At 37.7% G+C, this 27,423-nt stretch overlaps 3 protein-coding genes across 4 annotated transcripts; 2 read left to right on the forward strand and 1 right to left on the reverse strand.

Annotated features, from left to right (window-relative positions):
• Positions 1-9,559: 9,559 nt before the first annotated feature.
• On the reverse strand, positions 9,560-10,156 carry LOC138901645 (uncharacterized). The gene has a single exon (XM_070189424.1). It carries the CDS (start codon positions 10,154-10,156, stop codon positions 9,560-9,562), a length of 597 nt encoding a protein of 198 aa, XP_070045525.1.
• Positions 10,157-15,758: 5,602 nt separating this feature from the next.
• LOC104097236 (transcription factor bHLH84-like) lies at positions 15,759-19,112 on the forward strand. 2 transcript variants are annotated; one of them, XM_033656417.2, is made up of 6 exons: positions 15,763-16,216; positions 17,065-17,279; positions 17,352-17,537; positions 17,861-17,926; positions 18,014-18,079; positions 18,734-19,112. In XM_033656417.2, exons 2-6 carry the CDS (start codon positions 17,124-17,126, stop codon positions 18,824-18,826), a joined length of 567 nt encoding a protein of 188 aa, XP_033512308.1. In that variant the 5' UTR covers positions 15,763-16,216; positions 17,065-17,123; the 3' UTR covers positions 18,827-19,112. The 2 variants fall into 2 exon arrangements, with proteins under 2 accessions (XP_009602075.1, XP_033512308.1); XM_009603780.3 differs by having other exon boundaries at positions 15,759-17,279.
• Positions 19,113-21,424: 2,312 nt separating this feature from the next.
• LOC104097235 (transcription factor bHLH139-like) lies at positions 21,425-25,475 on the forward strand. The gene is made up of 5 exons (XM_009603778.4): positions 21,425-23,681; positions 23,809-24,012; positions 24,373-24,438; positions 24,529-24,594; positions 25,101-25,475. The coding sequence occupies exons 1-5, from the start codon at positions 23,115-23,117 to the stop codon at positions 25,191-25,193; spliced, it is 996 nt and encodes a 331-aa protein (XP_009602073.1). The 5' UTR covers positions 21,425-23,114; the 3' UTR covers positions 25,194-25,475.
• Positions 25,476-27,423: the final 1,948 nt, after the last annotated feature.

The raw sequence follows: 27,423 nt of genomic DNA on the forward strand, positions 1-27,423 counted from the left end.
TTTCATTATTCGAAGCCACTGATAATGCCTGCTTCAGTTCCGTTATAACATGGTCCTGCCGCGTGAGATGGCCTAGAATGATTGCCTATTGTTCTCGCAGGATCCTCATCGCATCCACGACATGTTCCTCATCAGCATCATCGGGAGTTGTACCCCAAACCTGTCGAGAGTACTGCCTGTCATGCACCGGCGTAGCATAATTCTCCTCATTGCGGGTGTCACTGATTGAATCCTCGAAATGAGGCCGATCCCCTCGAATTTCAGGGTTGTGCGCGTCGTTAACAGTCTTATCTACCATTTTTATAATTTTTCTAAGACAAAATAAGCAAATCGCGTTAGTAAAAAGACAAGGATCAATTTAATTGCACGACTGTCTAGGCCCCACAGTGGGCACCAAATAATTTACCCGTAAAACCGTACAGTTGAATTTATACGTGGTTTCTAGACAAGTGAACTAATTTGATCCTAAAATAATGCAATAATTGAAGAAATATACAATACTTAGCCTTAGAATGTAGATGAAATAGCAAGGATGATGATTCCGGGACAGTGTTTCCGGGCACAACGATGATGAGAACAAAAATCAAGAAAGTAAGATTATATTAAACTTTGTATAGAATATAGTATCAGGTTTGCCAGATAATTCGTATCCTTTACAATGATAACTGAGCTCACTATTTATAGATATGTCTAGAGAAAGAAGTCATAGGATCATGTCCTCCTTTAATGTCAATTATGAGGGTCATTGATGAAGACGTAATGGTGAACATAAATGCCAAATTCTCTCTAACGGACCATCGCTCTTAGTGCTACAGAATATTCCCTAGTAAATGCTACCGGGTATAGAACATTTATTGTACCTTTATGAACGTTATCCTTTCTGATGACAAGTGGAACGGCTACGTCCGGTCTTCGGCCATCCCCATCTTGGGTTCCACGTATCCTCCTTTTAGACAAGCACGTGTCATATCATATTTTATCATATACATTCATAACAGTTTACACCTAAAATTAGCCATATGAATTGCTCCAGAACGTAATCTTGTAGAACTTCATTTTTAACACCTAGTCTCTCATTTAATTTCTATCTTTGTTCGGAGGCTAATAACTCTCAATTGTTTTTCTAATGGATTCACAAATTGCAATGAGTATATTAAAGTTTTCCCTGCTAGTGACGTCAAGTAAATTCCTACTTCTATTTATGTATGTAAAAGAAATAGTAGTAAATTCAGCTTCTTAAGTAATAACCTATACTCAAATTGGAGAAATAAAAATTATACAACAAAACGCATGGACTGCGCAATCATTCTCTTATACCAAAATCTCTGCCCAAATACTATTAAGAGGTGATTTATCCGTATCACTTTAAATTCCTCCCCTTTAGTGTTTTTCGTTTTATTGTGAATTATTAGTGAGTTGACAAGGAAAGCGTTTATCGTAAAATGGTACATTTGAATTTATACGTGATTTTTACATAATTGAATTAATTTGATCCTGAAATAATAGACGAATTATATAAATATGCAATACTTAGTCTTGAAATGGAAACGAAATAGCAGAAATAATAGTTCCGGGAGCATAGCTTTCGGGCACAACATCAACGGAATCAAAAAGCAAGAAGATAAGATTATATTAAGCTTTGAATAGAGTAGAGTATGTTTGCCAGAAAATTCGTGTTCTTTACAATAATAATAAAGCTCAATATTTATAGCTGCACCTAGGGAACAAGGTCCTAGGATCAAGCCCTTCTTTAATGTCAATTATGAGGGCCATTGAAGAATACGTAACGGTGGGCATGAATGCCATATTTTTTGTAATGGGTAGTGTACTAAATGCTGTAGAATATTATTCACTAAATGCTACCGGGTGGCAGGCATTTATTTCGTCTTTATGAGTATCATTCTTTCCGGTAACAGATGGAATAGTTGCCTTCGGTTTCATCTATCCTCTGCCTTCGGCTCCACGTGTCACTTCCTTATGTGATCATTTAATATAACATTATTTTATCCTATACAGATAGTCTCCCTGCTTTCCGGTGGCATAACTTTATGTCATCGGAAAGTTGGTAGAAACATTCTTTTTGGCGAAAAATTTACTAATCCCTCTGAAAAGTTTCTGACGGTTGATTAGATGCACGTCTCTCTGCATTTAATGCCCCGAACACGTATCATCCTACGATTCAGCATAACTTTTGCAGGCTATCGAGGTAATTATGTCCATGAGTTTAGCCACCTAAACCTTTACTTATGCGCATCAACCTCCTTCATTTTCACTTCATAATTCTTCAAACTCGCTTCATTCAACTGGTACTCTTTTCTTCAATCTTTCTTTAATTTTCTTCATAAGAGAAAAGCTTTTCCTTCTTCTCTAATATAAGAATGGCTTCTTCTTCTAAAAACCTTAATTCCTCAAAAAACAAAGGAAAAGCTGATGAGGCTGCTCCTCCTACAGCAAGTACCATCATTCCCAGAAGTCTCGTCACAACTAAAGACTTCGAAGAGAAATTTCCTTCTTATAATCCTCGTACATGGGCCGTTGGTAGATACCCTTCTTCTACCCGTGCTTCTAGTATTCGTGTTGTGAAGAACGATTGCCATTGCTAGGATTTAGACATTATCACTCCTGATCTGACGGAGCAGGTGACCTTACCCAAGAAGGGTTTTACGTATTTCTATACGTATCCCTTCACTTTGGGAGCGTTTTCTCTGAGTGGAGAGCTTGACTCCGTCATCATGGAATTTTGCCTCTGCTACTAGGTATGTTTGGCACAAGTAAGTCCTTCTGTGTGGAGGATGATTGCTTGTTTGCGGTTCTTGTGCTAAGTAACGGGAGAGGAGCTATCCCTAACGTGATGAACTTCTATTCCCCTAATATCTTCCGCGGGGGAACAATAAATTTCAGCAAATATGGCCACCATGCTCTACTATCTAGCATGGATGATGACAATGACCGTAGGTGGATGAAACGGTTCGTTTCAATTGCCACCAATGATATCATTCTGGTAACGTCTTCATCCTTTCCGGAATCATGGAACCACACTCATAAGTTCCTTGTTTAGTCTTTATTTCATTAGCGATCATCTCATATCATTATTGACTCTCCTTCTTTCGCCTATTTCAGCAACTCGATGGATATCACCTAGGGTTGAAGGCTTGGACCAGTGGATCTAGAAAATGTTGGACGTCACTACGCCTGAAACCCGCACGTAGAATGAACTGGCCCTTAAATACGGGTGGAAGACCAAAAATCATGGTAACTTAGACTCGTATCATCTTTGCTTTTTGTATGAGGAAATAAGTTAATCCTTTATCTCTTTGCTAAATTCAGGTCTACCCCAAGGCTCGGTTGTCATCCCTGAGAAGGACTTGGCTTATCCTACTGATGCGGCGAGGTTGCTTCAGGAGGTGTTTACTCGAACAGGCATCTCCGGGCCTGCTTCTGGTGTGAGGGATTCTTCTCGGATTCCCTGGCCGGAGAACAAGCAACCAAAAAGAAGGCATTTCTCCGCGGCCGAGGGAAAGAATAAGAGGGCGAAGAATTCCGCCCCCGAGTCATCTCCGAATGTTGTGGTGACGAGCCCTCCACCCGGGCCAACCATAGATAACGTGATGATTGACGATGATGCAGAAGCCAACAAGGAGGGGGCTTCTCTACACAGAAAACGATGACCTTCCTCAACTCAACAGACTGCTCAATCTATTGAGTCAGTTACACCAACCGAGGATGATGCCTCGACGCTTTAAGGGGAGTTTGAGATGGTGGAAAATTCCAACTCCCGTATTCGAATCCCAGTCGATGTGCGTATTATTGTGGGGCTGAGTAATGGGTCATTACTGTCTTCGGTTGATGAGCAACCAACACCTAGCACTGCGCTTGCCGTAACCACTTCTCATCCTTCTACGCCATCAACTTTATCCCCTTCTTCACCAACTCTTCCACCAGCAACTGCTACATCATCTCCAACGGTCGCATCCGTCCGAGAAGAGGATGTTCCTCTTCCCCAATCCCTAGTTCATTGGAATTTAAGGCAATATTATGCCGCCCCCTTAGAAGATCTGCAAAGAAGGAGGAGAGTTACTCTCTCGGTTTCTACAGGGTGCAATATGATATCCCGACCAGTAGAACTTGCTAACTATCTGAAGCCTTTAGCTTTAGAAAAAGATTGGGAAAAGATAAAAGCTCTCTCGGGAGGGTGCTTGTTGAACAATGCCATGAACAACGCCGCATCGGTATGTCTTTCATTTCCTTTATCATTCTTCTATCTTTGATTTAGTAGTATTTTGAGTTGGTCTTTCTTGTTTCGCAGGCCAATTTTCGTACTTCCGAGGGCCTCCAAAGGTTGATTGGGGACAAGGAGGAACTTATCTCTGAGCGGGACCAAATTGCTGCTCGCCTCTCAGAATTGGAAACCAAAGCTGTTGAGGCTGTTGTGTTAGAGGATCGTTTGCAGCAAAGAGAGCGAGAAATAAAGACCCTTAGCCAAGAGATCGCCCGCTGAGGGTTCAATTTGAAGAGGCTAGGGCCAAATGGGCTGAAGTCCATAGTGTCGTTCTTGCTGCATCCAATCGTGAGGCTGCCTTCACTGAAAGATTAACTAATTTGGAGGCAGACTTGAACTCCAAAACCGAAGAGCTTGCTGCTGCAGGGGCGAAACATGTCCAACTGGAGGAGAAGTATAAGAGGACCATTGAGCATAATATACTTTTCAGCTCTACTGTCCGTGATCCCGATGTTAGCCTCCGGTCCTTTAAATCCGCACAGGAAAATTTTTCTGCCGAGGTTGACCAACTTAAAAAAGAATTCAAGCGCTGAGCGGCTTCCCTCATTGTTGAAAAAATATATGTTATGTACAATATGAGGAGGAAAACCTTGGAAGAGGCTAAAACGGGTGTCATCGACTTTGATGCTGAAATCGATAAAGCACGTAAGTTGGAGTTAGTTGCTAAAAGGGGTCGTCCGGCCAGGCCTGATGCTTTCGGTTCTTTTGGTTCCAATTTTTAATCCTCGAAAACTGAAGAGGAACCGGAAGGCGAAAATGTTGAAGGACAAAATGATGAGGGCCAAGAAATCGAGCCGGCAACAGATCTACCCATTTCCCCTGGGGGCGCGGATGCTTCTCTTGCTCCGGGTTCTTGAGATACAACAACTTAGCTTTTCATTTCTTTTCCCAACTTTTGTACTTGTGCTATTTTTGGCACATTTACCATAAATAAAAATACCTTTTTCTCATGTATTGCATGAGTCTTTCTGCATTCTTTTGTTTGAACATTTATGCAAATTTAATCTTTGCGTTTTGTTTTTGCTTAAGTGTTTTGCGCAAGTTTTACTGTTTGTGTCTGATTATTCAAGGCTTTGGGTGTATTTTCCCCCGAAAGCATTTGGATTTAGGGCACAAGTTCTTCCGAAATCAACCCTTTATCGTGAGGGTTTTCATAAGAAAGGGCCCTCTTATGTTTACAGTGCTCTTGAAGAGAATGTCTCTTATTCATTACGGCACTAGCATTTGAAGTACTTGTTTAACTTTCAAATGAAAAAATCAATTCATCGTTCAGACAAGAAATAAGATAGAAATAAAAGGACTTTACTTTATTCCTTCCATTTTCAAAAAGTACATAAGCATTCGTTATGCTAAAAAGAAATTGCCATTTCTTGTGGCTACTTGTACAACTTGTTTCTACGGGGCTAGCCGCGTAGTCCCCGATCCTGATGATATAACTATGTTTCTGATTTTTGTATTCCAGTCGATGTGGCAATCATCGAATGCGAAGAATACGAATTTGAATACTATAAGTTCTGCACCTTCGAGGATTCCACTAATGAATTGCTAGATAATCTTCAGTTTGGTAACAAACTTCATTTCCCCTTAGGAATTTATGCTATCGAGCCAAAGACTATCTAACAATCCCCTAGTGGTTCGCACTTGTGAACGGTCGAGTAACCTTTGCTCGATAGCAAACTTAACTTCCCGATGGAAATTTGCTACCGAGCAAAAGATTATCTAACCGCTCCGGAGTGGTTCTTCGCTTGTGTGCCTTGCTATTAAAAGGTCTTATTGCTACTGTGGAAACCTTCTTCGTAGTATGCTTTCCGTTGTTGCCTCATTAAAAACCTTGCCAGAAAAATCCAATTGGGATAAAAACTAGACGAAGGGAAAGAGAGTGTAGTACATAGATTCAGTACAGGTGATGTTCATCAGCAATAGTATATCTTGAGGTGTGCCACGTTCCAATTGCTTGGAAAAACTTTTCCATCTTGATTCTCTAACTCGTATGAAGCTTTCCCAGTGATAGTTGAAACCCAGTAAAGTCCTTCCCATGTTGGACCTAGCTTTGTTGCATTGAGTTCCTAGGTGTTTTGAGTTACTTTCCTTAGAACCAAGTCTCCCACTTTGAAATAACGGAGGTCGTCTCTTCGATTATAATATCTTTCAATTCTATGCTTTTGAGCTTCCATCCTTATATGCGCCAAGTCCCTGCGCTCATCGAGTAGCGCCAAATTGACTAACATTGCTTCATTGTTTGCCTCTTCATTTGCCTGGAAATATCTCAAGGTAGGCTCCCCTACTTCCATCGGGATGAAGGCTTCTTCTCCGTACACAAGGTAGAAAGGAGTCTCTCCTGTGCTCGATTTGGCCGTTGTTCAGTATGCCCATAGTACTCCAGGCAGTTCCTCGGGCCATTTACCTTTAGCTGCTTCCAATTTCTTTTTGATGTTTTGTATAATCACTTTATTCGTTGATTCTGCTATGCCATTTATGCTCGGATGATAGGGCGAAGATGTGATACTTTTGATTTTCAAGTCTTCAAGAAACTTTATGACCTTTGCGTCCATAAACTGTGGCCCGTTATCGCAGGCTATCTAATTTGGTATTCCAAATTTGAAAATTATATTCTCCCACAAGAAATCCACCACTTCACGTTCGCCAATCTTCTTATAAGGACCTGCTTTAACCCACTTCAAAAAATAGTCAGTTAAAATCAAAAAAAATCTTACCTTACCAGGGGCCGGCGGCAGTGGTCCGGTGATATCCATTCCCCACTTCATGAATGGCCATGGAGACAAAACTGAGTGTAATGGTTCAGCTGGTTGATGTACCAGTGGTGCGTAGCGTTGAAACTTATCGCCTTTTTGTACGAAAGCTTTGAAGTCTTGTTCCATTCAGGGCCAATAGTATCCTGCCCTTACCAACTTTAGTACTAAGGAGTCTGCGCCCAAATGATTTCCACATATCCTTTCATGGACTTCTCGCATAATATAATTAGATTCGGAGGCTCCCAAGCATCGAGCCAGTGGGCCTTGGGAAGATTTCTTGTACAATTGGCCTCCTCTAAAGCTATATCGTGTTTCTTTAGCGCGCATCGCCCGGGATGCCTTGGGGTCTTCAGGCAACTTCCTGTGCTTGAGATAATCAATGATCTTATTCCTCTAGTCCCAGACCAAATTGGTCGTGTTTACCTCATAATAGCTATCTACATCTAGAATCGAGTGCAGGAGCTGCACTACCATACCAGAATCTAATCCCTTCATTTCCGTTGATGAGCCAAGGTTAGCTAATGCGTCTGCTTCTGAGTTTTCTTCCCTCGAGATGTGTGTAATTGACCACTCCCGTGATCGAGCAAGCAGAGCCTGAACATTCACTACGTATTATTGTATGCACTGCTCTTTGGCTTCGAAGATCCTATAGACCTGATTTACCACCAGCTGGGAGTCACATTTTATTTCTATGACCTCGGAATCTAGTCCCCGGGCCAATTCAGGCCCTTCAATCAAAGCTTCAAACTCTGATTCATTGTTAGTCAAAAGGACCGTTCTTATGGCCTCCTTAGGGTTTCTCCCGAAGGCGTGGTTAATACTATGCCAAGCCCGGACCCCTTTACGTTGGACGCTCCATCCGTAAACAGGGTCTAATCTCTCGATGTCGATTCTGACACCATCATTACTTCTTTGGTTGCCAAAGGAAGCAATCTCGGACTGAAATCAGCCACAAAATCGGCCAAAATGTGTGACTTAATCGTAGTCCTAGGTTTATATTCTATGTCAAATTTACTCATTTTGATGGCCCATTTGGCCAACCTACCCGAGAGTTCGGGCCTATGAAGGATATTCTGTAGGGGAAAGGTGGTCACCACAACTATCGGGTGACATTGGAAGTAAGGCCTTAGCTTCCCAACGACGACTACGAGAGCTAAGGCAAGCTTCTCCAAATGCGGGTAGCGAGTTTCTGCTTCAGTTAAAATTCTACTAACATAATAAATGGGAGATTGCATACCTTCATCCTCACGGACTAAAATGGCGCTTACCGCTACCTCCGAGACTGCTAGGTAGATTAATAATTTTTCACCTTCCTCCGGCTTTGATAGCAACGGAGATCTAGACAAGTACCTTTTCAAATCCCTCAAAGCCTGCTGGCATTTCGGGGTCCATTCGAAGTTGTTCTTCTTTTTGAGTAGCGCAAAGAAACTGTGGCATTTCTCTGATGACCGGGAAATGAACCTGCTCAAAGTGGCCAATCTCCCTGTGAGCCTTTGAACCTCTTTTACGCTTGATAGCTGGTCCGGAATGTCTTCAATGGCTTTGATTTTATTGGGGTTTACCTCAATTCCCCTTTGTGACACCAGAAATCCTAAGAGCTTACCGGAACTGACCCCGAATGCGCACTTCTCGAGGTTAAGCTTCATGTTATACTTCTTTAGGATGTCAAAATTTTCTTCCAAGTGCTTAAGATGATCACCTGCATTCAAATACTTAACAAGCACATCGCCTATATAAACTTCCATGGTTTTCCCTATCTATTTTTCAAACATCTTGTTTACGAGCTGCTCATAAGTGGCTCCGGCGTTCTTTAGCCCGAAGGGCATCACATTATAGCAATATGTGCCGAAATTCTTTATGAACGAAGTTTTTTCCTGATCCTCCGGGTTCATCTTAATTTGGTTGTACCCGGAATAAGCATCGAGGAAACTTATTAACTGTTGCCAGGTCGTTGCATCATTCATTTGATCATTGTTTGGCAATGGGAACGAGTCCTTTGGGCACGCCTTATTCCAGTCTTTATAGTCTATGCACATGCAAAATTTATTGTTCTTATTAGAAAATACTACTACGTTTGCTAGCCAGTACGAATACTTTACCTCTCGGATCGAACCGATATCAAGTAGGCGAGTTACCTCTTCTTTGACAATTTATTTCTGGCCTCGACAATAGGACATTTCTTTTGTCTTACCGAAGGGATGTTGGGATCCAAGCTTAGCTTGTGTATGGCCACTTCCGTCAGGGTACCTATCATATCCGCATGCGACCACGCAAAACAATCGGCAATAAATTTAAGAAATTCAATAAATCCAGACCTGAGCTCGGGGTGCAGTCCTGCCCCCAAGTGGAATTTCCTCTCAAAGAACTTTTCAAACAATGTGACTTGCTCAAGCTCTTCCATTGTGGACTTTGTTGTGTCCGTCTCTTCTGGTACCTAGAAATATCTTGGCACGTGATAAGATTCCGACGCATCTTCCCCCTGGTTGACTTCACTTGATTCGGGAGCAGGCTCCGGTTCCTATAATTGCTATTCCGCATGTTTCTTCCCTTTGCTACTGGAGACCGAAATCTCATTCATCTCCCTTGCGTCCGGTTGATCGCCTTTAATCTGTTTAATCCCCTCAAGAGTTGGAAATTTCAGCAAATGATGGTATGTCGATGGTACAGTTTTCATCTCGTGCAACCACGGTCTTCCCAGGATAATGTTGTAGCCCATATCACCATCCACAACCTTAAAAAGGGTCGTCTTCATCACCCCTTCATTATTTGTGGGTAGCAGGATCTCTCCTCGGGTTGTCACGCTTGCAAGGTTGAACGCGGTGAGGAGTTTTGTGGCTAGAATGATGCTTCCGGTAAGTTTGTCTTGTTCTAATACCCTCAATTGTATAATATTTGCCAAATTCCCTGGATTCACCAGAACATATTTGATTTTAAAATCTAATACATTTAAAGAAATTATTAATGCGTCGTTGTGCGGTAGCAACAATCCGTTTGCATCTTCCTCCGTGAAAGTGATGTCGTCTTCAGCGATTTCCCGAAGCCTCTTGCTGTGGGTTACTGATACCTTCGTCTTTTTTGTTGCCGAGAAGGTAACCCCATTAATCTCGTTCCCCCCAAAATTCATGTTGACCGTCTGACGCGGGGGATCTTCTCCTGGTTTTGAGGGCTCCGTGTTATCACGGTTGCGACCGTAATTATTTTTGGCCCGGTCACTTAACAATTCCCCGAGATGGCCATTTTTCAGTAGTGTCGCCACCTCTTCACGCAGATGTTGGCAGTCAGTCCCCAGTCCGGTAGTCGTTCGTCCCGTGGTATTCGCACCACAAATTAGGGTACCTTTGGCTGGGATTGGATCTTATCGGCTTCGGGAACCGTGCTTATTTGATGTTCCTCATAGTCGATGCCAACTCTATTACACGGACGTTGAATTTGTATTCTGATAGTTTTAGGTAGGAAAGATCTCGAGAACCAGACGTTTCCTTGTCCTGTAATGATCTGTTGTTTCAGTAGCGATCAATTCTTCTATCGCTAATGAACCTTTCTGCTGACCGGAAACCTCTGCCCCGTCGTTCGGCCCGTTCATAAGGAAACAACCGGCCCCTCGAAAACCGTCTATTTGTGTCAAAATCATCTTTTGATTTCTCTTTATTCTTCTCTCAACCCTTAGCTGACGCCGAAAAGCCGAGCTGATCCTCCTCAATCCTTATATTTGACTCGTACCGGTTATGAACATCCGCCCAAGTCGTCGCTTGGAACTCGAGAAAGCATTCCTTCAATTTTCGGAAAGCATAAGAACTTCTCTTATTCAAACCGTTCGTGAATGCTTCAGCCGCCCATTCATCCAGAACAGCCGGAGCAACATCCTTTCCTTCTGGAACCGGGTTACGAATTCGTGCAGGAACTCGGACTCTCCTTGTGCAGTTATGAATATGTCTGCTTCTAAGGCTGTACCTTTCTGGCCCTGGCATGGGCCTTAACAAAAAAATCCACGAGCATCTCAAAGGAATCTATGGAATGCTCGGGCAACATCCTCGTGAGAGTCTCTCCGAATTTTTTCAGCAAAACTGATTCGATCTCATGGGGGACTAAATTGTTCCCCTTCCCCGCCGTCGTATAGGTGGTAATATGCTCATGAGGGTCCGAAGTCCCATCACATTTCGGCACGTCGAGTATTTTAAATCGCTTCGGGATCAATTCTGGTGTCGCGCTCGGTTTGTACGACAATTAAGTGTACTTCTTTGAGTCTGATCCTTTCAACACCGGTGTTGCACCGGGGATTTGGTCCATGTGGGCATTCACTTCACTCATAAACTGTATGAGTTCATTTTTGAAAGGATCGCTCTCGTTGTTGTGGCCGGATCCGCTCCCCCTGCCCCATCTAAGCCGACCTCGCTCCTCGGGGTGTTGTTGTCGACCCTCTACATTGTTTGATTTGCGGGAGCACCGGGAGGGACTGGACCTCGTCCGTTCGCATTATTGGAAGCACCTGATAATGAGTGCTTTAGTTCTATCATAACATTATCCCGACGTGTTACATGGCCTAGAATGACCTCTTGTTGTTCTTGCAAGACCCTTACCGCCTCAACGATACGCTCCTCTTCAACATCATCAGGAGTCGCCTCCCGAACATGTCACAGGTACTGCCTATCGTGGACCGGTATGGCATCGTTCCCGTCACTGCGGGTATCACTGACTAAATCCTTGTGCTGAGGATGGTTTCCTTGGGCCTCAAGATTGTGTGTGTTGTTAACACAATTATTTGGCATTTTCTGTGATTTTTTTCTAAGAACAAATAATCAAAACACGTTAGTAAAAGAGGCAAGGACTAACTTAATTACACAACTGTCTAGGCCCCACGATGGGCGCCAAACTGTTTACCCCTAAAATGGTACAGTTGAATTTATACGTGGTTTCTAGACAAGTGAATTAATTTGATCCTGAAATAATAGACGAATTATATAAATATGCAATACTTAGCCTTGAAATGGAGACGAAATAGCAAAAAAAACATAGTTCCAAGAGCAGGGCTTTCGGGCACAACAGCAGGGCTATCGGGTGGCAGACATTTATTTTATCTTTATGAGTATCATTCTTTTCGGTAACAAACGAAATAATTTCCTTCGGTTTCACCTATCCTCTGCCTTCGACTCCACACGTCACTTTCTTATGCGATCATTTAATATATCAGAAAGAATTTATCTCGGACTCCCTTCTTAACAACTCATACAAATTTTGTAACGTACAACAGAACTTATTAAATTTCAGCTTGCTTATATATATATATATTATTATTATTATAAAAGCATGAATACAGTGTCGGTTTACAAAAATAACCTTATAATATTAAGCATAATAACTCATAATAAAAGGACATAACTGGAATTCTAGATATTAGCCTTATAATCCTATTAGTTTTAGGACATAATACTACACGTTAGGAATCCTACATGATTACCTTTAGGAATCCTATTAGTATAATTACTTTCCGCCTGTCTAATTCATATAAAATTAAACTAGTAAATATCTTTAATCATGTAATCCTATTACTTTTACGATATACTTCTTAAAAATTTCTATTACTAATATAATTTAAAAACGTATTATAATGTCCTATTACTAATTTAATTTGAGAATGTATTATATTGTACAAATCCATTTAGAAAAAAGAGAGCCTATATTATTATAAAAGCATAAATACAATGATAATATATCAAAATAGCCCTAAAATATTAAACGAAAGAACTCATAGGGAAATGGCATAACTGCAATAACATATTTTTTTGACTACAATATCTTCTATGCTAATTTTTAATATTTAAGATTTTAAAATTAATAAAATTTATCTATTAAATTCTTATTAAAAATATGTAGGAAGGTTTAATAAAATCAATTTCTTCAGAATCCTCCGTATTGGCAATACATTACCATTCCATAATGTCCAATACCAAAAAAATAAAAGTAATATTAAATAGACTGCATAAAGAGTTGACATTGAGAAAAACATACCCCCATGATAATATATTTTTATATTATATTTGAACTATTTTCCTTCTCAAATAATATTTTTTAATTAATTTTTCGTGTAATATTAAAAAATACCCAATTATTAAATGACAATTAAGAAAATATTTAAGAATATAAAAGCCTGTTTGGACATAAAATTTGATGGAAGTTTTTTCCAAAAAAAGTTCACTTTTTTTCGAAATCAGCGTTTGTTCATAAAATTTTCAATTTTCACTTGAACATGCATTTTCAAAATTTTCAAAAATTTAAAAAACTCCAAAAAGCTGTTTTTCAAAATTTTCACTCAAATCACTCACAAAACTTCAGAAACAGCCCAAACTGAAATTTATGTCCAAACACAACTCTAAATTTTAAATACCATTTTCACTTGAAATTGTTTTTCACCATTTTTCAAATTTTACAATTCTTATGTCCAAACGGCTACTAAATATGTGAGAAAGAGAAAAAAAATGGTTGGTAAGAGTCAATACCACTAATGATTCTACAGACATAAAGATCTAAAAGTGAAATATCATATCAATCTTTTACTCTTTAAAAATAAAATTTATGGTAGATAAAATTATAATTATAATTAAATATTCAAAACAAGAGATAAACTAATATTAAGATTTGAATCAACATAGAATAAATTATTTTTTTTTTATGTTAAATCAAATAATTAAATCTTTTAATTAATTATTTAGCAAGAGAATCCAATTCAATTATTTTTTAAATTCATCACATGAGTAAAATTCTTATTCAAGTTAAAAAAACATCTTAGGGTATATAAATATATTCCATAAAAAGAGTGTTAGAACACAAAGTAAAAAGGTTAATATATTATTAAGAATTAAAATGCTTTATAAGTGTCTGAGGAAGCACAGTCAAAACTAAATCCTAAACAAGAATAAGCTTTCAAGACTTTATTATAAAAAGTCGACTCTGCTATAATGGGATTATTCTTTGTAGATGCCTCTGGCGGAATCAAAATAATATTTCTATGTCATGCATTACTTGCAAATATCATATTAAGAGGCATGACACTGTTAGTAATAATAGCAAGTGGTGTACCAACAACGATTTTATTGTGAGGTCACCCACTTTAGATTTGATATACCTCTTCAAATAACTTAAATAACCGTCACAAATATATCAAAGCAGAGCAATGATGCTAAATTTATAAGGAAAATAAAATTGATAATATGGGATGAAGCACTTATGGCTAAGTGTCAAACGGAGTTCTAGATAAATATTGGATATTAATGAACCGTTTGGTGAAATATTAATGGTTTGGGAGGTAATTTATGTCAAGTACAACCAGTAGTTCTAAAATCGACAAAAGCAGAGATTGTAAAAGCTAGCCTGCCAAAGTTATACTTCTAGCCTCAAATGAAAAGGATTCAACTGACAAGAAATATAAAGTAAGAACAGATCTAGTATTCAGTGTCTTCCTGATTCGTGCCGGAAACGAATAAGAGCATCCAATAAAAGATGATTTGGTTCTTCCTGAATACTTGGTTATAAATCCTAATGGTAATAGTAGTGCATTTAATAAGAGAAATATTTTTATCATTAGATTAAAACGTAATTTGTGCAAATCGCATGATAGAATTAAAAAGACATCTTAATTAGCTAGCAGAAATGAATATGTTGATCAACTAGATAAAAGGTTGATTGCAAAATTTTATAGTAAAAATAAAATATTTTTATGTTTTTGACTCAGCAGAAAATGATACCAATAATTACTACCAAGAAGAATATTTAAATAATTTAATACCAAACGACCTTCTACCATACATGTTTGTTGTCAAGTTTATTATTTCTTCTGTATGTTAATGTCACCGTATATATAATAGACTAAGTTGATCTTCCATTGTATATAGGTTGATTTTGAAGAAAAATATGTCCATCATGCAACTGAAAAACGTAAACACACCGAATAGCTTATGTAATAACACACAAATGGTATATAGAAGTTTTGACAATAATGTCACATATGCAAAATTATGATACTGGTCAATGTGCTTCTAAGTATATTATTATCCTTGGATTCAACTTTCGTCTTCCGAAACTAAGGAATATCCTTTTAAATTTGTGTGAAAATAATTTTTAGTATGTTTATGTCTTGCAAATATAATAAATAACGCACAAGGACAAACATCCTAAATATTGGACTATATTTACCGCAATATGTTTTTTTGCACGAACAACTGTATGTTGCACTTTCAAGAGGGATATCAAGATCGACAACAAGAGTTCTGGTTAAGGCAGAGCAACCAATGCATTGAGAGGAAACATACACACAAAAATATTGTCCACAAAGAAGTGTTTGTTAAGATATTACCACATTAAATACTTTTTAACTATAATATATAATTATCTAACTAACATGACAAAATTGATCATTTGTGTTAGTTTTGGTGATGTCTTTTTATTTTAAATTCATGTATTATGCTAATGTAATAATAATTTTCGGCATTTAGATGATTGTTGTATTATTATACATAAAATTTTTCTTATTAATTAAATTTTTCTGTTCATATAAATAAATATTTAAATCATTACGTGTCATTATTTACGTGCAACGCACGTGTATAGATATATATATCATTTTGTAATGATTAATTGATATTTATTTTTAATCGATAAGATTAAATTAATTGTTAAAATTAAATTTGTTGATTTGATGTAAACAGGGTACAAGCAAGTATTTACCTTCTTTGCATCTAATTTACGCTTTCCTTCCCCCTTCTTCATTTCCTCCTTTCCTCTTCTTCCTCCATTCTATCCATTCTGATTTACAATTTAAAACCCGGGTTAATTTTTCCATGCTGATTTGCAGTTGAAAATTAGGGTTAAGGTTAGGGTTGGAGTAAAAGATAACTGCATACTATTGTATATTTAATTGTAAATCGAGGGAGTCCCTCTATCAAATCCAATCTTTTATTTAAAGTTTAGCTATGAGGGATCTGGTTCTATGCCCAGTCCCTTTTCAGCAGATTATAAGATGCCACCCTCTGAGTAACGACATTTGTTACAACTTTAACAGAGGATAAAGTTAAGCATTATTTAATACTTGAAGAGTAAATGTCAACAGACCACCATGATGTGTATGATATTTCGTTGGTTTTATTTTATATTGGTCTTTAATGTACTGAAAAAGACCCCCACGTTCTCCAAGGTATGATTCTTCGATTTCACTTCCACCTTTTCCTAATGATAAGTTTCGACAATTGATAGTAACTGAGTAATACTTAAATCATTTTCTTAATGATTGATAGATATATATACTCTAGTCATTCTCAGAGTTTCCTAATCAGATGTTGTGTTTTTATATACCCCATGAAGGGTTGCATCGTTTAGGTCATAACTGGTTGAACAAAGTCTGTCTTAGTTGTACTTGGCCCATTTTGGACAAAAAATATTAATTACTACTATTTAAAAAGAGGTACGGGGCATATTCTGCTTATTAAATATTCTTGGTTGCTGAGTCCTTGAATATTTTATATTGATATACCAACCAAAGTCAATCCATCCTATCATTCCCGTGTATTTGTATTGGTATAAATATATGTGCCTCTATCTCCCACATATTGAGCTTCTCCATTATAAAGCAGTTAAATAGCACAACTCCTTCATATAGCAGAACTCCTCCATTTCCCTCAGGCTCTAGTTGTAATAACAGTATGGAGCCTGTGGCGTCAATATCAGGGGAATGGAGCTCCTTCAGTGGAATGTGTTTAATTGAGGAGGCTGATTTTATGGCACAGTTACTTGGTAATTGTTCACTTCCAAATGAACTACCATGTAGTTCTAACTTTGGAGTCTCCTCCACTTATTGGACTGGTCATGAATCAACCATGAACATGGGAGAAGTTCCATTTTATTCTTCAAATGACACTAACAATAGTGTGTATAGTGGTTCTTGTTTTCCTCCTCGGAGTCATGAAAGTTACTACTCAAGTCATTCTCGGCCTATCTTGATGAGAAATGATAGTTCAATAACAACGGAATATGGTGTTGTAGAAGGTCAAATCAATCCAATTGAAGCGGATGATTTCCTTAACCGAGATGTGAGCAATGACAGCATGGAGTACAATGAAAACATGCCTGAAGCTGTTCTTGATATTGGAAATGGTTTGCAGCTTGGAAGAAGAGATAATTATGAACAATTTCCTGAAGATAAAATGGATAGTTCATCAGAGAGCTCCAAGAAAAGATGCCGGTTGCATGGGCCTGGGCATGTAAGTGTCGTTGAACTTTGAGACCTATCTACGTTTTTGTGGTTCCCTCATGATCTCACTTTTCTGTTGTAGGTCCCGAAGAACAAGAGAAGCGCAAAGCTTGAGAAGGGTGGGATAAACAAGGTAGTGCTTCAGAGGCAGAACTCTATGATCAGTTGCTGCTCAGAAGATGATTCTGTTAATGTTTCTCATGAATTGACCCGAAAAACCAGAGCCAGCAGGGGTTCAGCAACTGACCCCCAGAGCTTGTACGCCAGGGTATGTAACTGCCTATGACTTCCGATATTCCAGTTTATGTGGCACTCCCCGTTTAGAAAAGGATAAATTTATATATTTTGAAATATTTTAAGTTTAAAGTTTTTAATTTACCGTAAATGACATGCAATTATATCCATAAGAATGTTATGACATAATTAAGACCAAGTTCTAAGAGGGTAAGTTATAAAGTCTTTCTTTTTTCACAGACTCCATCTCTAGAGTTAAATGGAGGGAGTATTTGTATTAGATAGGTGTGCAGTCAGTTGCGTCATTTCTAGATCTGCTAGCATATCTAAGAATCTTTCTTTCCCTAATTCTTACAGAAAAGAAGAGAGAGAATTAATGAGAAATTGAAGACCTTGCAGAGTCTCATCCCTAACGGAACTAAGGTAAGTGAATGTCAGTGAAACTGTATTAGTGATCATGTTATCTGCTGAGAGAATGGGCACCTAAAAAAGCAAAATATTTGATGACAGGTTGACATTAGTACTATGCTTGAAGAGGCTGTCCTCTATGTCAAATTTTTGCAACTCCAAATCAAGGTAAGATTTATTTTCCCTTCACAAATTAATTATTACAATGCATTAGGAATTAAACAAGATGAAATACTGATCTAATGTGAACATACACTAGCTTGTTCGAGCGGAGATAGCCAAAGAAAGAGAGAAAAGCAACTATAGTGTGAAAGTCTCATCATTTTATGTGGACATGAGTGGTATTAAAGAAATAACTTAGTGAGGGTGGGAATAAATTAAACCAATGTATAGAATACTTGATTATTTAGCTTAATTATATGTATACACACACATAAGAGGCTTCAAAGAATGCTAAAAAGTCACCGTTAAGAGTCAAACAATAGACCTAAAACATTTTAGAACCCCCTTCACACGATGCTAGAAGCTTTTCATCTTTAATGAAGTTCCAACAATCAAGACATGCACACACACATATATATATATATGAAAAACTTATGGGATTCAGTTAGCCCACCCATGGGCCAACGCTGTTGAGCAACTGGTTATATGATGTTATTTACTTTATTTTTTAGATTACCAAATTAGACTTATTATAGACAGAAGTTAAACTCGCTGTTAAATAATGGCATAGCTGGCTTCTTTCATTGAGATCGATGTGCTTCTCACATTGAGATCAAGAGATAGATCTTAATGCCGTGCCTTTTGTTTGGGTATCTGCAGCTTTTGAGCTCTGATGATCTATGGATGTATGCTCCCATTGCGTACAACGGAATGGACCTTGGGCTCGATCTGAGGATTGGCATTCCAAAATGATGAAGATTGAGAGCGTTATCATATAGGGCATGAAGAAACATTGCAATTTTGTAATGGTGCCTATAATTAATACTTACTGCTTTTTAGACCGGTTATTATCTTATCCACGACAACTAACCATTCTGTTGATCAATTATTCAAATGTAATAAGTTCCTTTCTGGAACTCAACCTGCTGAAGAGTTTTACCAATTTCTCGTTATGTCGATTATTTTGTATACAACTCTGAACTCTGACAGTTTACAAGAAATCACTGTAATTAATTGATTTATAGTTTGTTATTTTTAATGATGAGCTGATCGATTCTATATATTATTTGTGAAAATTATTGTGATCTGTCTGATACTCATCAAAAAGCAAAAAAGTTGCACGCAATGAGGTCCAAGCTAAGATGAAGATTCACAAACTTATTCTTTTCATTATTATGTACACAAGCAAGAGTAAAATCAATAACAACAACAACACTACGATCCTACATTATAAGCTATTAGATGAATAAATCACCATTATACCAGACAACAAGGTCTAAAATGTTTGACTTCTAGGGTGTGTTTGGTACGACGGAAAACATTTTCCGGCGCCCCAGACTCCCGGTGCCCCCCGCAAAACAAATTATTATTTTTTTACTTTTATTTTTTTTAAAATATTTTTATTTTTGTTTTTTCCGTTTTTCCTCAACCCTTCCCGCGGCAATTTTTTTTTATATTTTCAGTTCTAGTTTTTTCATTTTTCATTTTACAGGTTCGAAATTTTACGAGTTCTCAAGTTATGAGTTCGGAGGTTTATGTGTTTGTAAGTTTGCGAGTTTAGAAATTATAGAGTTTACGGGTTCGAAAGTTTAGCGGTTCAGAAGTTTATAGAATTTGTGGGTTCAGAAGGTTATTGGTTCAAAAGTTTATGGCTTGTGTTCAGTGTTCCGATTATGTAGTGTGTTCAGTGTTCCGATTATCTCAAACCAATTTTATACACTACATTCACAAAGTAGATCAATATATCGTGACTTGCATGCTGGCAAAGAGGATCCATAAGATAAGGAAATATTGTAAAAATCATTTAGCTGTGTTCTCAAAAAAAGAATAAGAAAATATGCAATTCGTAGTTATCATTCGGACAATATGCAATTACAAAACTTCAACATTGAGCTGCAAATGTTCTGGGATCAAAACAGAAAATGGAGGTTAAAACAAAAAGGGCATATATATTCTTAATTCTATGTTCGATTCTTTCCTGATTATGAGGGGCCATAATGTGAGGGCATGTAATTAGAAAGGTTGTACTTAGGGGTAGGGGTGGCAAACTGGCGGGGATAACACAAAAATGGATAAAATATACTATTTGACCCATATTTAATATAGATAAAAAATAAATTAATGGGTGGATAAAGCGTCATTTTGCGAACAATAATGAAATGTCTAAATCCTGCAAATATAGCACTAATTACTATTTCAGAATATAATTCGTTGAAGAACTTTATTTTCGCGTGGAAGGGAGGGTGCTTTGTCTATGTCAGCACAAACACAGAACTCAAACTATCAGAGCAGAGGTCACAAATCTAGAATGGAATTTCCCCTAGCAGTCTTAGTTGATTTACTTTCGTTTCGTAGATTTAGACAACATTAGCATCTTCTGGTTAGTTTTTTTTTCTTCTTCTAGAGTTGGTCTATAAGCTCAAGTATTTTTTTTGGGGGGGGTATTGGTATTCTGGTTTTCAGCTTAATATAAATGAATTATGTCAGACTTTGAATTTTATAATCCAAGGACTTAATTATTGTTTGTGCAACGAACACACTCATTTTTCTAATATTTTATTACCTTGTTTAAGAAAGGATATACATTTTCTATTTAGAGAAAGAATAATGTCGGAATATCCGAGCGTATATACTTGATCGCCCCCCTACTTAGAGACTGTTCGTGGGAGGAACATGAATAAACTTTGTCAAGTCAAATAACACACACAAAGTTATATCCTGTTGCTTATTCTTCAAATTGATTGTGTTGATGAGTTTTCCAACGTTTGATTGGAAAGAGTAAATTCCTGTTGAACTCTAGATCACAAATGTATGATCGGATTGAAAAGTTGTGGCAAATGTAGGTGGATGTCATGTACATGTAAGTTTAGCTTGAGAAGTTACTATTATTATTATTATAAGTTAATTGGTTTTTTTCCTTCCAAGGATTAGAAGAATTTGTAAGCTCATGATGAATCAAAATCAATTGAGATATGTCAAAGCGTGAGAATCAATCATGAAAATATTAACAATTGTATAAGGGGAAATATCACAATGTCACGATCATGAAGGTCTCGACTAAAATGGAATTTATATACTTTGGTCTATACATAGATAACGAAGTTTTGGTTTAAAACGTACAAAAACTTTAATGTGTTGACAAACATGATAGAGTTAACTTTCACTATAATTTTGAGAGATATTTGAGTATGATTCACCACTAAGATTATGGTGAGATGGCTAGGATCTCTCCATCCTTAACTAGAGGCTTCAAGTAGATCTTAAGACACATCTTAATATTCAAATGTGTATTCAAATTCAAATATCTTAATCTTTTATATACATCTTGATATTTAGATGTGTATTCACAACATGTCTTAATCTTAAAAAAATAAATAAGGCTTAAAACTGGGTGTAGCGGGAATATCAACTATTATATTACTCTTGGCAAGATGAAAATGTTCAAATTTGTCCTTCAACTAATTTCTTTTTCCTTTTAATAATGGGGCTCCAAATTGCTAATTACTGTATTCACGCTGAAGCTGATAATTGCCTCCACGTATGAAACATGCTATAAAACTCATTTTACCCATTTATCCTCTCATGTTCATCCAATTTACCTGTTGTAATTTTGCATTTGAAAATTAGGGTTAAGGTAAAGGTTGGAGTAAAGGATAACGGCATACACAGAAATTACCATAGCTATTAAACTAATCAATTTCTTCGAATAATTGCCACGACACAGACCGACGGCGAAATGCTCAAAGATATAGAGAAATTATCGTAGCATCCTTTCTAATAACCTTTGAAAATTAGGGTCTTGAGCTTTGCTTTGTTCACCGGCGGCATAATGCTCAAAGATACCAACCGGACTGGCGAACTGGAGCCAGAAAAATCGCCCGATCCAGTTCCGACTGAGCTCTCTCTGCCACCCAATGACCGCTGGACACACTGGTATTCATTTCATTATTTTATCTTAAAAATCTGTCCATGTAATGGAGCTCCGGCAACGGCAAGTCCATTTTTCTCCAATCGGGTTGGTAGTGCGCCGGTGTTGAGAATTGTCTGTGTTAATGCCTAAGTAGAGGGATCCTGAACTGGCTTCTTATGGCCTTTGCAAGCTTAGGGATGATATTTTGGGTAATGGCAAGTGTAATATTTGTGACAACTTCTAATCAGGGGCGGATGTAGCATATACTCAGCGAGTTCAATTGAACACATAACTTTTGATACGGAGTAAAAATTTATATGTAAAAAATTATTAAAATTACAAAAATAGTAGACATGAACCCATAACTTTAAAAATATAATGGGTTCAATACTAAAATTTTTAAAAATTGAACCCATAGGGTTTAAATCCTGGATCTGCCCCTGCTTCAAATCTAACTGTTAATTAGTGAAGAGTAAATTTGAACACTTTTTCTTTTTAGATTGTCAAACTCACGACCATGATTGATATATTTCCCAGGTATATGCTATTTTTAATTTGTTTTATTTTACATTGCTTTTTAATGTATTGAAAAAGACCCCCACGTTCTCCAGGTAAGATGCTCAATCTCCTTTCCCATATCACTTCCACCTTTTCCTAATTATACGTTTGGACAGTTGATAGTACTGATAATACTTAATCCTTTTCCCAATGATTGGTATATAAACTCTAGTCATTGTGAGCCAGGGTTTACCTAATTAATTAGATCTAGTGTTTCTATACACCCTCTGAAGGGTTGCATCATTTTGTCCTTAACTGGTTGAAGTTTAACCAAGTCTATCTTAGTTGTACTTGGCCCATTTTCCACAAAAAAATATTACTAGTACTATTTTAAAAGGTTGGGGCATATTCTGCTTATTAAATATTCTTGGTTGCTGAGTCCTAGGATTTATATATTGATATACCAACCAAAGTCAATCCATCCTGACATTCCCTTTTATTTGTTCTGGTATAAATATGCGCCTCTATCTCCTACTTTTTCCAAGAAATTGAGCTTCCCCATTATAAAGCAGTTAAATAGCACAACTCCTTCATATAGCAGTATTTCCTTCAGGCTCTAGTTGTAATAACAGTATGGAGCCTGTGGCGTCAATATCAGGGGAATGGAGCTCCTTCAGCGGAATGTGTTTAGCTGACGAGGCTGATTTTATGGCACAGTTACTTGGTAACTGTTCACTTCCAAACGAACTACCATGTAGTTCTAACTTTGGAGTCTCCCCCGCATATTGGACTGGTCATGAATCAAACATGAACATGGGAGGAGCAAGAGAAGTTTCTGTGTATTCTTCAAATGACACTAACAATAGTATGTATACTGATGGTAGTAGCCTTCTTTTTTCCCCTCCGAGTCATGAAAATTACTATTCAAGTCATTCTCGGCCTATCTTGATGAGAAATGATAGTTCAATAACAATGGAACATGGTCTGGTGGATACTAATAATCCAAGTGAAGCTGATGACTTCCTTAACCAAGATGTGAGCAATGACAGCATGGAGTTTGATGAAAACTTGCCTGAAGCGGCTCTCAATGGAAAAGGCTTGCAGCTAGGAAGAACAGATTATGAACAATTTTCGGAAGACAAAATGGATAGTCCATCAGAAAGCTCTAAGAAAAGATCACGGCTGCATGGGCTTGGGCATGTAAGTATCATTCATGAACTTTGAAACCTTTCTATCTGATTTAATAGAACATAATTGTCAACCTATTTCAGAATGGTAGATATGGTGCTTCATCTTGTAGTTCCTGTCTCATGATTCTATGACATAGGTCCCGAAGAACAAGAGAAGCGCAAAGCTGGAGAAGGATCTAAAGAGTGGTGAGATGGATGGGAAAAATAAGGTTGTGCTTCAGAGGCAGAACTCTACGATCAGTTGCTGCTCAGAAGATGAATCTAATGTTTCTCACATGTTAACCCGGAAAACCAGAGCCAGCAGGGGTTCAGCAACTGACCCCCAGAGCTTGTATGCAAGGGTATCTATCTGCCTTTCCTCAGTTCAGTTTATATGACACTCCTTCCATTTTGAACTTCTTAAAAAGCACACCTTTATATATTTGAAACTTTTTGAACTTTCTTTTTATTTTAGTAGCTTAAATGACATGCTCCACAAGAATGGTGTGACATGTTTAAACCCATATGTTCTTACTTCTAAGGGTACTTTGGGCTTGTTATAAAGTCTTTCTTTTTCCTTAGACTCCGTGTGCAGTCAAACTCTCTTAAAATAAAATGAAAGGAGTATTGTTAGCAGAGTAGCATACGGTCAGTTACGTTGTTTGATCTCCAGATCTGCTAGTATATATATGTCTAAAGGATTCTTTCTTTTCCTTCTACAGAAAAGAAGAGAGAGAATTAATGAGAGATTGAGGACCTTGCAGACTCTCATCCCTAATGGAACGAAGGTAAGTGAACGTAGGTGAAACTGCATATATTAGTGACCATGTTATCTGCTGAGAGAATGGCACCTAAAAAAGCAAAATATTTGATGACAGGTTGATATTAGCACCATGCTTGAAGAGGCTGTCCAGTATGTCAAATTTTTGCAACTCCAAATCAAGGCAAGATTTATTTTCCCTTTGCTAAGTGTTAAAATGCATTAGGCTTAAACAAGATGAAACTATTGCATGAGCATGGCACACGGAGATAGCAAAAGAAAGAGAGAACGGCAAGTATAGCTTGAAAATCTTATCATTTTGTGTGGACAAGAGTGGTAATAAAGAAATAACTTAGTGAGGTGGTGGCAGAAAACTAACCTATAAAATATTGGTGGGATTATTTAACTTATATATGCGGACTATCTAAAGATTTTTAGCAAGTATATAGAAGGTCATTTACTTTACTTTTTATTTTACCAAATTAGATTTGCTAGAAACAGTTACTTGTATACGTCACCTTGACCTGATAGGTTTTTAAAAATTTTGCATTGTCAATGCACAAAATAAACTCGTTATATGATGGCGTAGCTAGCAAATCAACTAAAGGTACTAAGACTAATTACTTCTCACTTTGGAATCAAGTGATGGATCTTAATGTCGTGCTTTTTTGTTGGGGCATCTGCAAGCAGCTTTTGAGCTCTGATGATCTATGGATGTATTCTCCCATTGCATACAACGGAATGGACCTTGGGCTCGATCTGAGGATTGATATCCCAAAATGATAAAGTTGAAAGCTCAAGAGATGGCAGTGCTAGCTGGATTTCTGTCTTCGTAAATTGAGAGCATTATCATACAGAGAGAGAAAGAAACGTTGCAGTTTTATAACGGTTTCTATTTAAAATACTTACTGCTGAAAGATTAGTTTTTATCTTATCCACGAAGCTAATCATTCTGCTTATCAAATATTCAAATGTAATAACTTTACTTTCTGGCTGCGGCTGGCTGTCATTTGATGAAGGGTTTTATATTATATACGTCTCAGAATTATGGCAGTTTACAAGAAACCACTGTAATAATTGAGTTATAATGTGCCATCTTTTAATGATGAGTTGATTGGTCTGTATTTTTTGTTAAGAGTGTTGTGTTTTGTCATCTCTATTCATACTCATCAACAAGCCAACATGTTGCATTCAATTATGATATGATCATGGATAGTCTGAGCAAAGCGGAGAACATTGTGGATAATCTTCAATTATCTAGTGGACCATTGAGACGCTTCAAGTCCAAAAGTGTCCAACGAATGCATGATCTTCAATATTTGGCTAGAAGATGTTTGGAGAATCACTCGGAGGATTCATGCAAAGAATACCACATTTAAAGGCTTGTGATTAGGAAAAACAAGCACTGGAGAGTGCTGAGTGTTGCGCGCCAATGCAATATCTGACAAAGAGTGTAGCTTCAGAGTGCAGTGAAGGCAAACTCACCGGAGTCTCTGCGCGCCCTAGGCCCCAGGTGTGCTGCAACGCACGTCCATGACGAGTTTTATTTGGGGGAAGTATACACATACCTGATTTTGGGGCCACCATTGAAGTCATACCCACATTGCATAAATTTATGCAAAACTTTACCCACTTTGAAACACACTTCAAAATTAGCATCTGATCACTTCCGAATTCGCATTTGAAGTTATAAATTTAGGATTTCGGAATCAGATTTGAAGCTATTATATATCTCCTCAATACAACTTTATAACCAGATCTGAAGTTCGTTTATATCTTCAATGCAACTTTATAATCAGATCTGAAGTTCTTTTATATCTTCAATGCAACTTCAGAATCGGGATCTGAAGTTCTTCTATCTCTTCAATGCAACATCAGAATTGAATATGAAGTTCCTCTATCTCTCAAGAGGTTATTTTATCGGTTTCAGCGAGGTCATTATCGAGCAAGCTTTCTCTAGGTTCAACAATGGTGGCTTACAATTTCTCCACTACAGTCTACAAGTACTAACTCAAAGTTTGAATCTCAGTTCTAAGAAAAGGAAGAAAAAAAGCAATGCCAGAGAAGAAGCAGCGACAAAGAAGCAGGCAGAGAGGAAGCATCAACGGATAAGAAGCAACAATAGAGAACAAAGCAGTATCTGAAGTTAGCTAAATATTGGGTATCAGTTAAACTTTTAAAAAAAAAAGTGCGTACAAGTTAAATGGGGTGTAACGACCCGACCATTCGTTTTGAGCTCTAGCACATCGTTTGTCGGTTTGAGGCTTTGAGTAGCTTCACTTCAGGTATTATGACTTGTACGTGTGGTCGGAAATGAATTTCGGGAAGTTCGGAGTTGATTTGGAGAGAAATTTCTAATTCTGGAAGCTTTAAGTTGGAAGAATTGACTAAGGCTTGCCTTTTGAGTAAACGACCTCGGAATTGAGATTTGAAGATTCCAATAGGTTCATATGATGATTTCGGACTTGGGCATATGTTCGGATTGAGTATCGGGTGGCCCGGTAACATTTCAGCGCTTATTATGGAAAACTAACATTTTGAAAGTTTAAGAATTTCTTAAGTTTGATTTGAAGTCGACTTTGGTGTTATCAATTTTCGTTTAACGTTTCGAGCCTTCAAATAGTTTCTTATTGAGATTTGTGACTTGCACGCAAAGTTTGGCATTATTCCGGAATGTTTTGATATGGTTCAGACTTGTTCGTCTATGTTTGGAAGTTTGAAAGTTTAAAGAAGGATATCAATCGCCGATTCATAGTTTCGATGTTGTTTGGCGTGATTTTAGGCCTCGACTAAGTTCGTAATTTGTTTTGGGACGCGTTGGTATATTTGGTCAAGGTTTCGGGGGCCTCGGGTGGATTCTGGATGGTTAACGGAACGAATTTTGGACTTAAGGAAAAACTGGAAAAACAGGTTGCTTGTGCAACCGCTTCTGCGGAAGCTTTATCGCAAAAACGACCTCGCAGAAGCGAGGAAGGCTGGCTGGGTAAGGTTTCGTAGAAACCGAAAACGGAAC

The sequence above is a fragment of the Nicotiana tomentosiformis genome, chromosome 11 (assembly GCF_000390325.3).
Source record: "Nicotiana tomentosiformis chromosome 11, ASM39032v3, whole genome shotgun sequence".
Lineage (NCBI taxonomy): Eukaryota > Viridiplantae > Streptophyta > Magnoliopsida > Solanales > Solanaceae > Nicotiana > Nicotiana tomentosiformis.

What these genes read in the sequence shown, in the direction of transcription:
- LOC104097236 (XM_009603780.3), top strand. Translation starts at nt 16,722, where the DNA reads ATGGAGCCTGTGGCGTCAATATCAGGGGAATGGAGCTCCTTCAGTGGA. An exon ending in CCCAGAGCTTGTACGCCAGG is followed by an intron (nt 17,538 to 17,860) that starts GTATGTAACTGC and finishes TAATTCTTACAG; the next exon opens with AAAAGAAGAGAGAGAATTAA. An exon ending in TTTTGCAACTCCAAATCAAG is followed by an intron (nt 18,080 to 18,733) that starts GTAAGATTTATT and finishes GGGTATCTGCAG; the next exon opens with CTTTTGAGCTCTGATGATCT.
- LOC138901645 (XM_070189424.1), bottom strand. Translation starts at nt 10,156, where the DNA reads ATGAATTTTGGGGGGAACGAGATTAATGGGGTTACCTTCTCGGCAACA.
- LOC104097235 (XM_009603778.4), top strand. Translation starts at nt 23,115, where the DNA reads ATGGAGCCTGTGGCGTCAATATCAGGGGAATGGAGCTCCTTCAGCGGA. An exon ending in CCCAGAGCTTGTATGCAAGG is followed by an intron (nt 24,013 to 24,372) that starts GTATCTATCTGC and finishes TTCCTTCTACAG; the next exon opens with AAAAGAAGAGAGAGAATTAA. An exon ending in TTTTGCAACTCCAAATCAAG is followed by an intron (nt 24,595 to 25,100) that starts GCAAGATTTATT and finishes ATCTGCAAGCAG; the next exon opens with CTTTTGAGCTCTGATGATCT.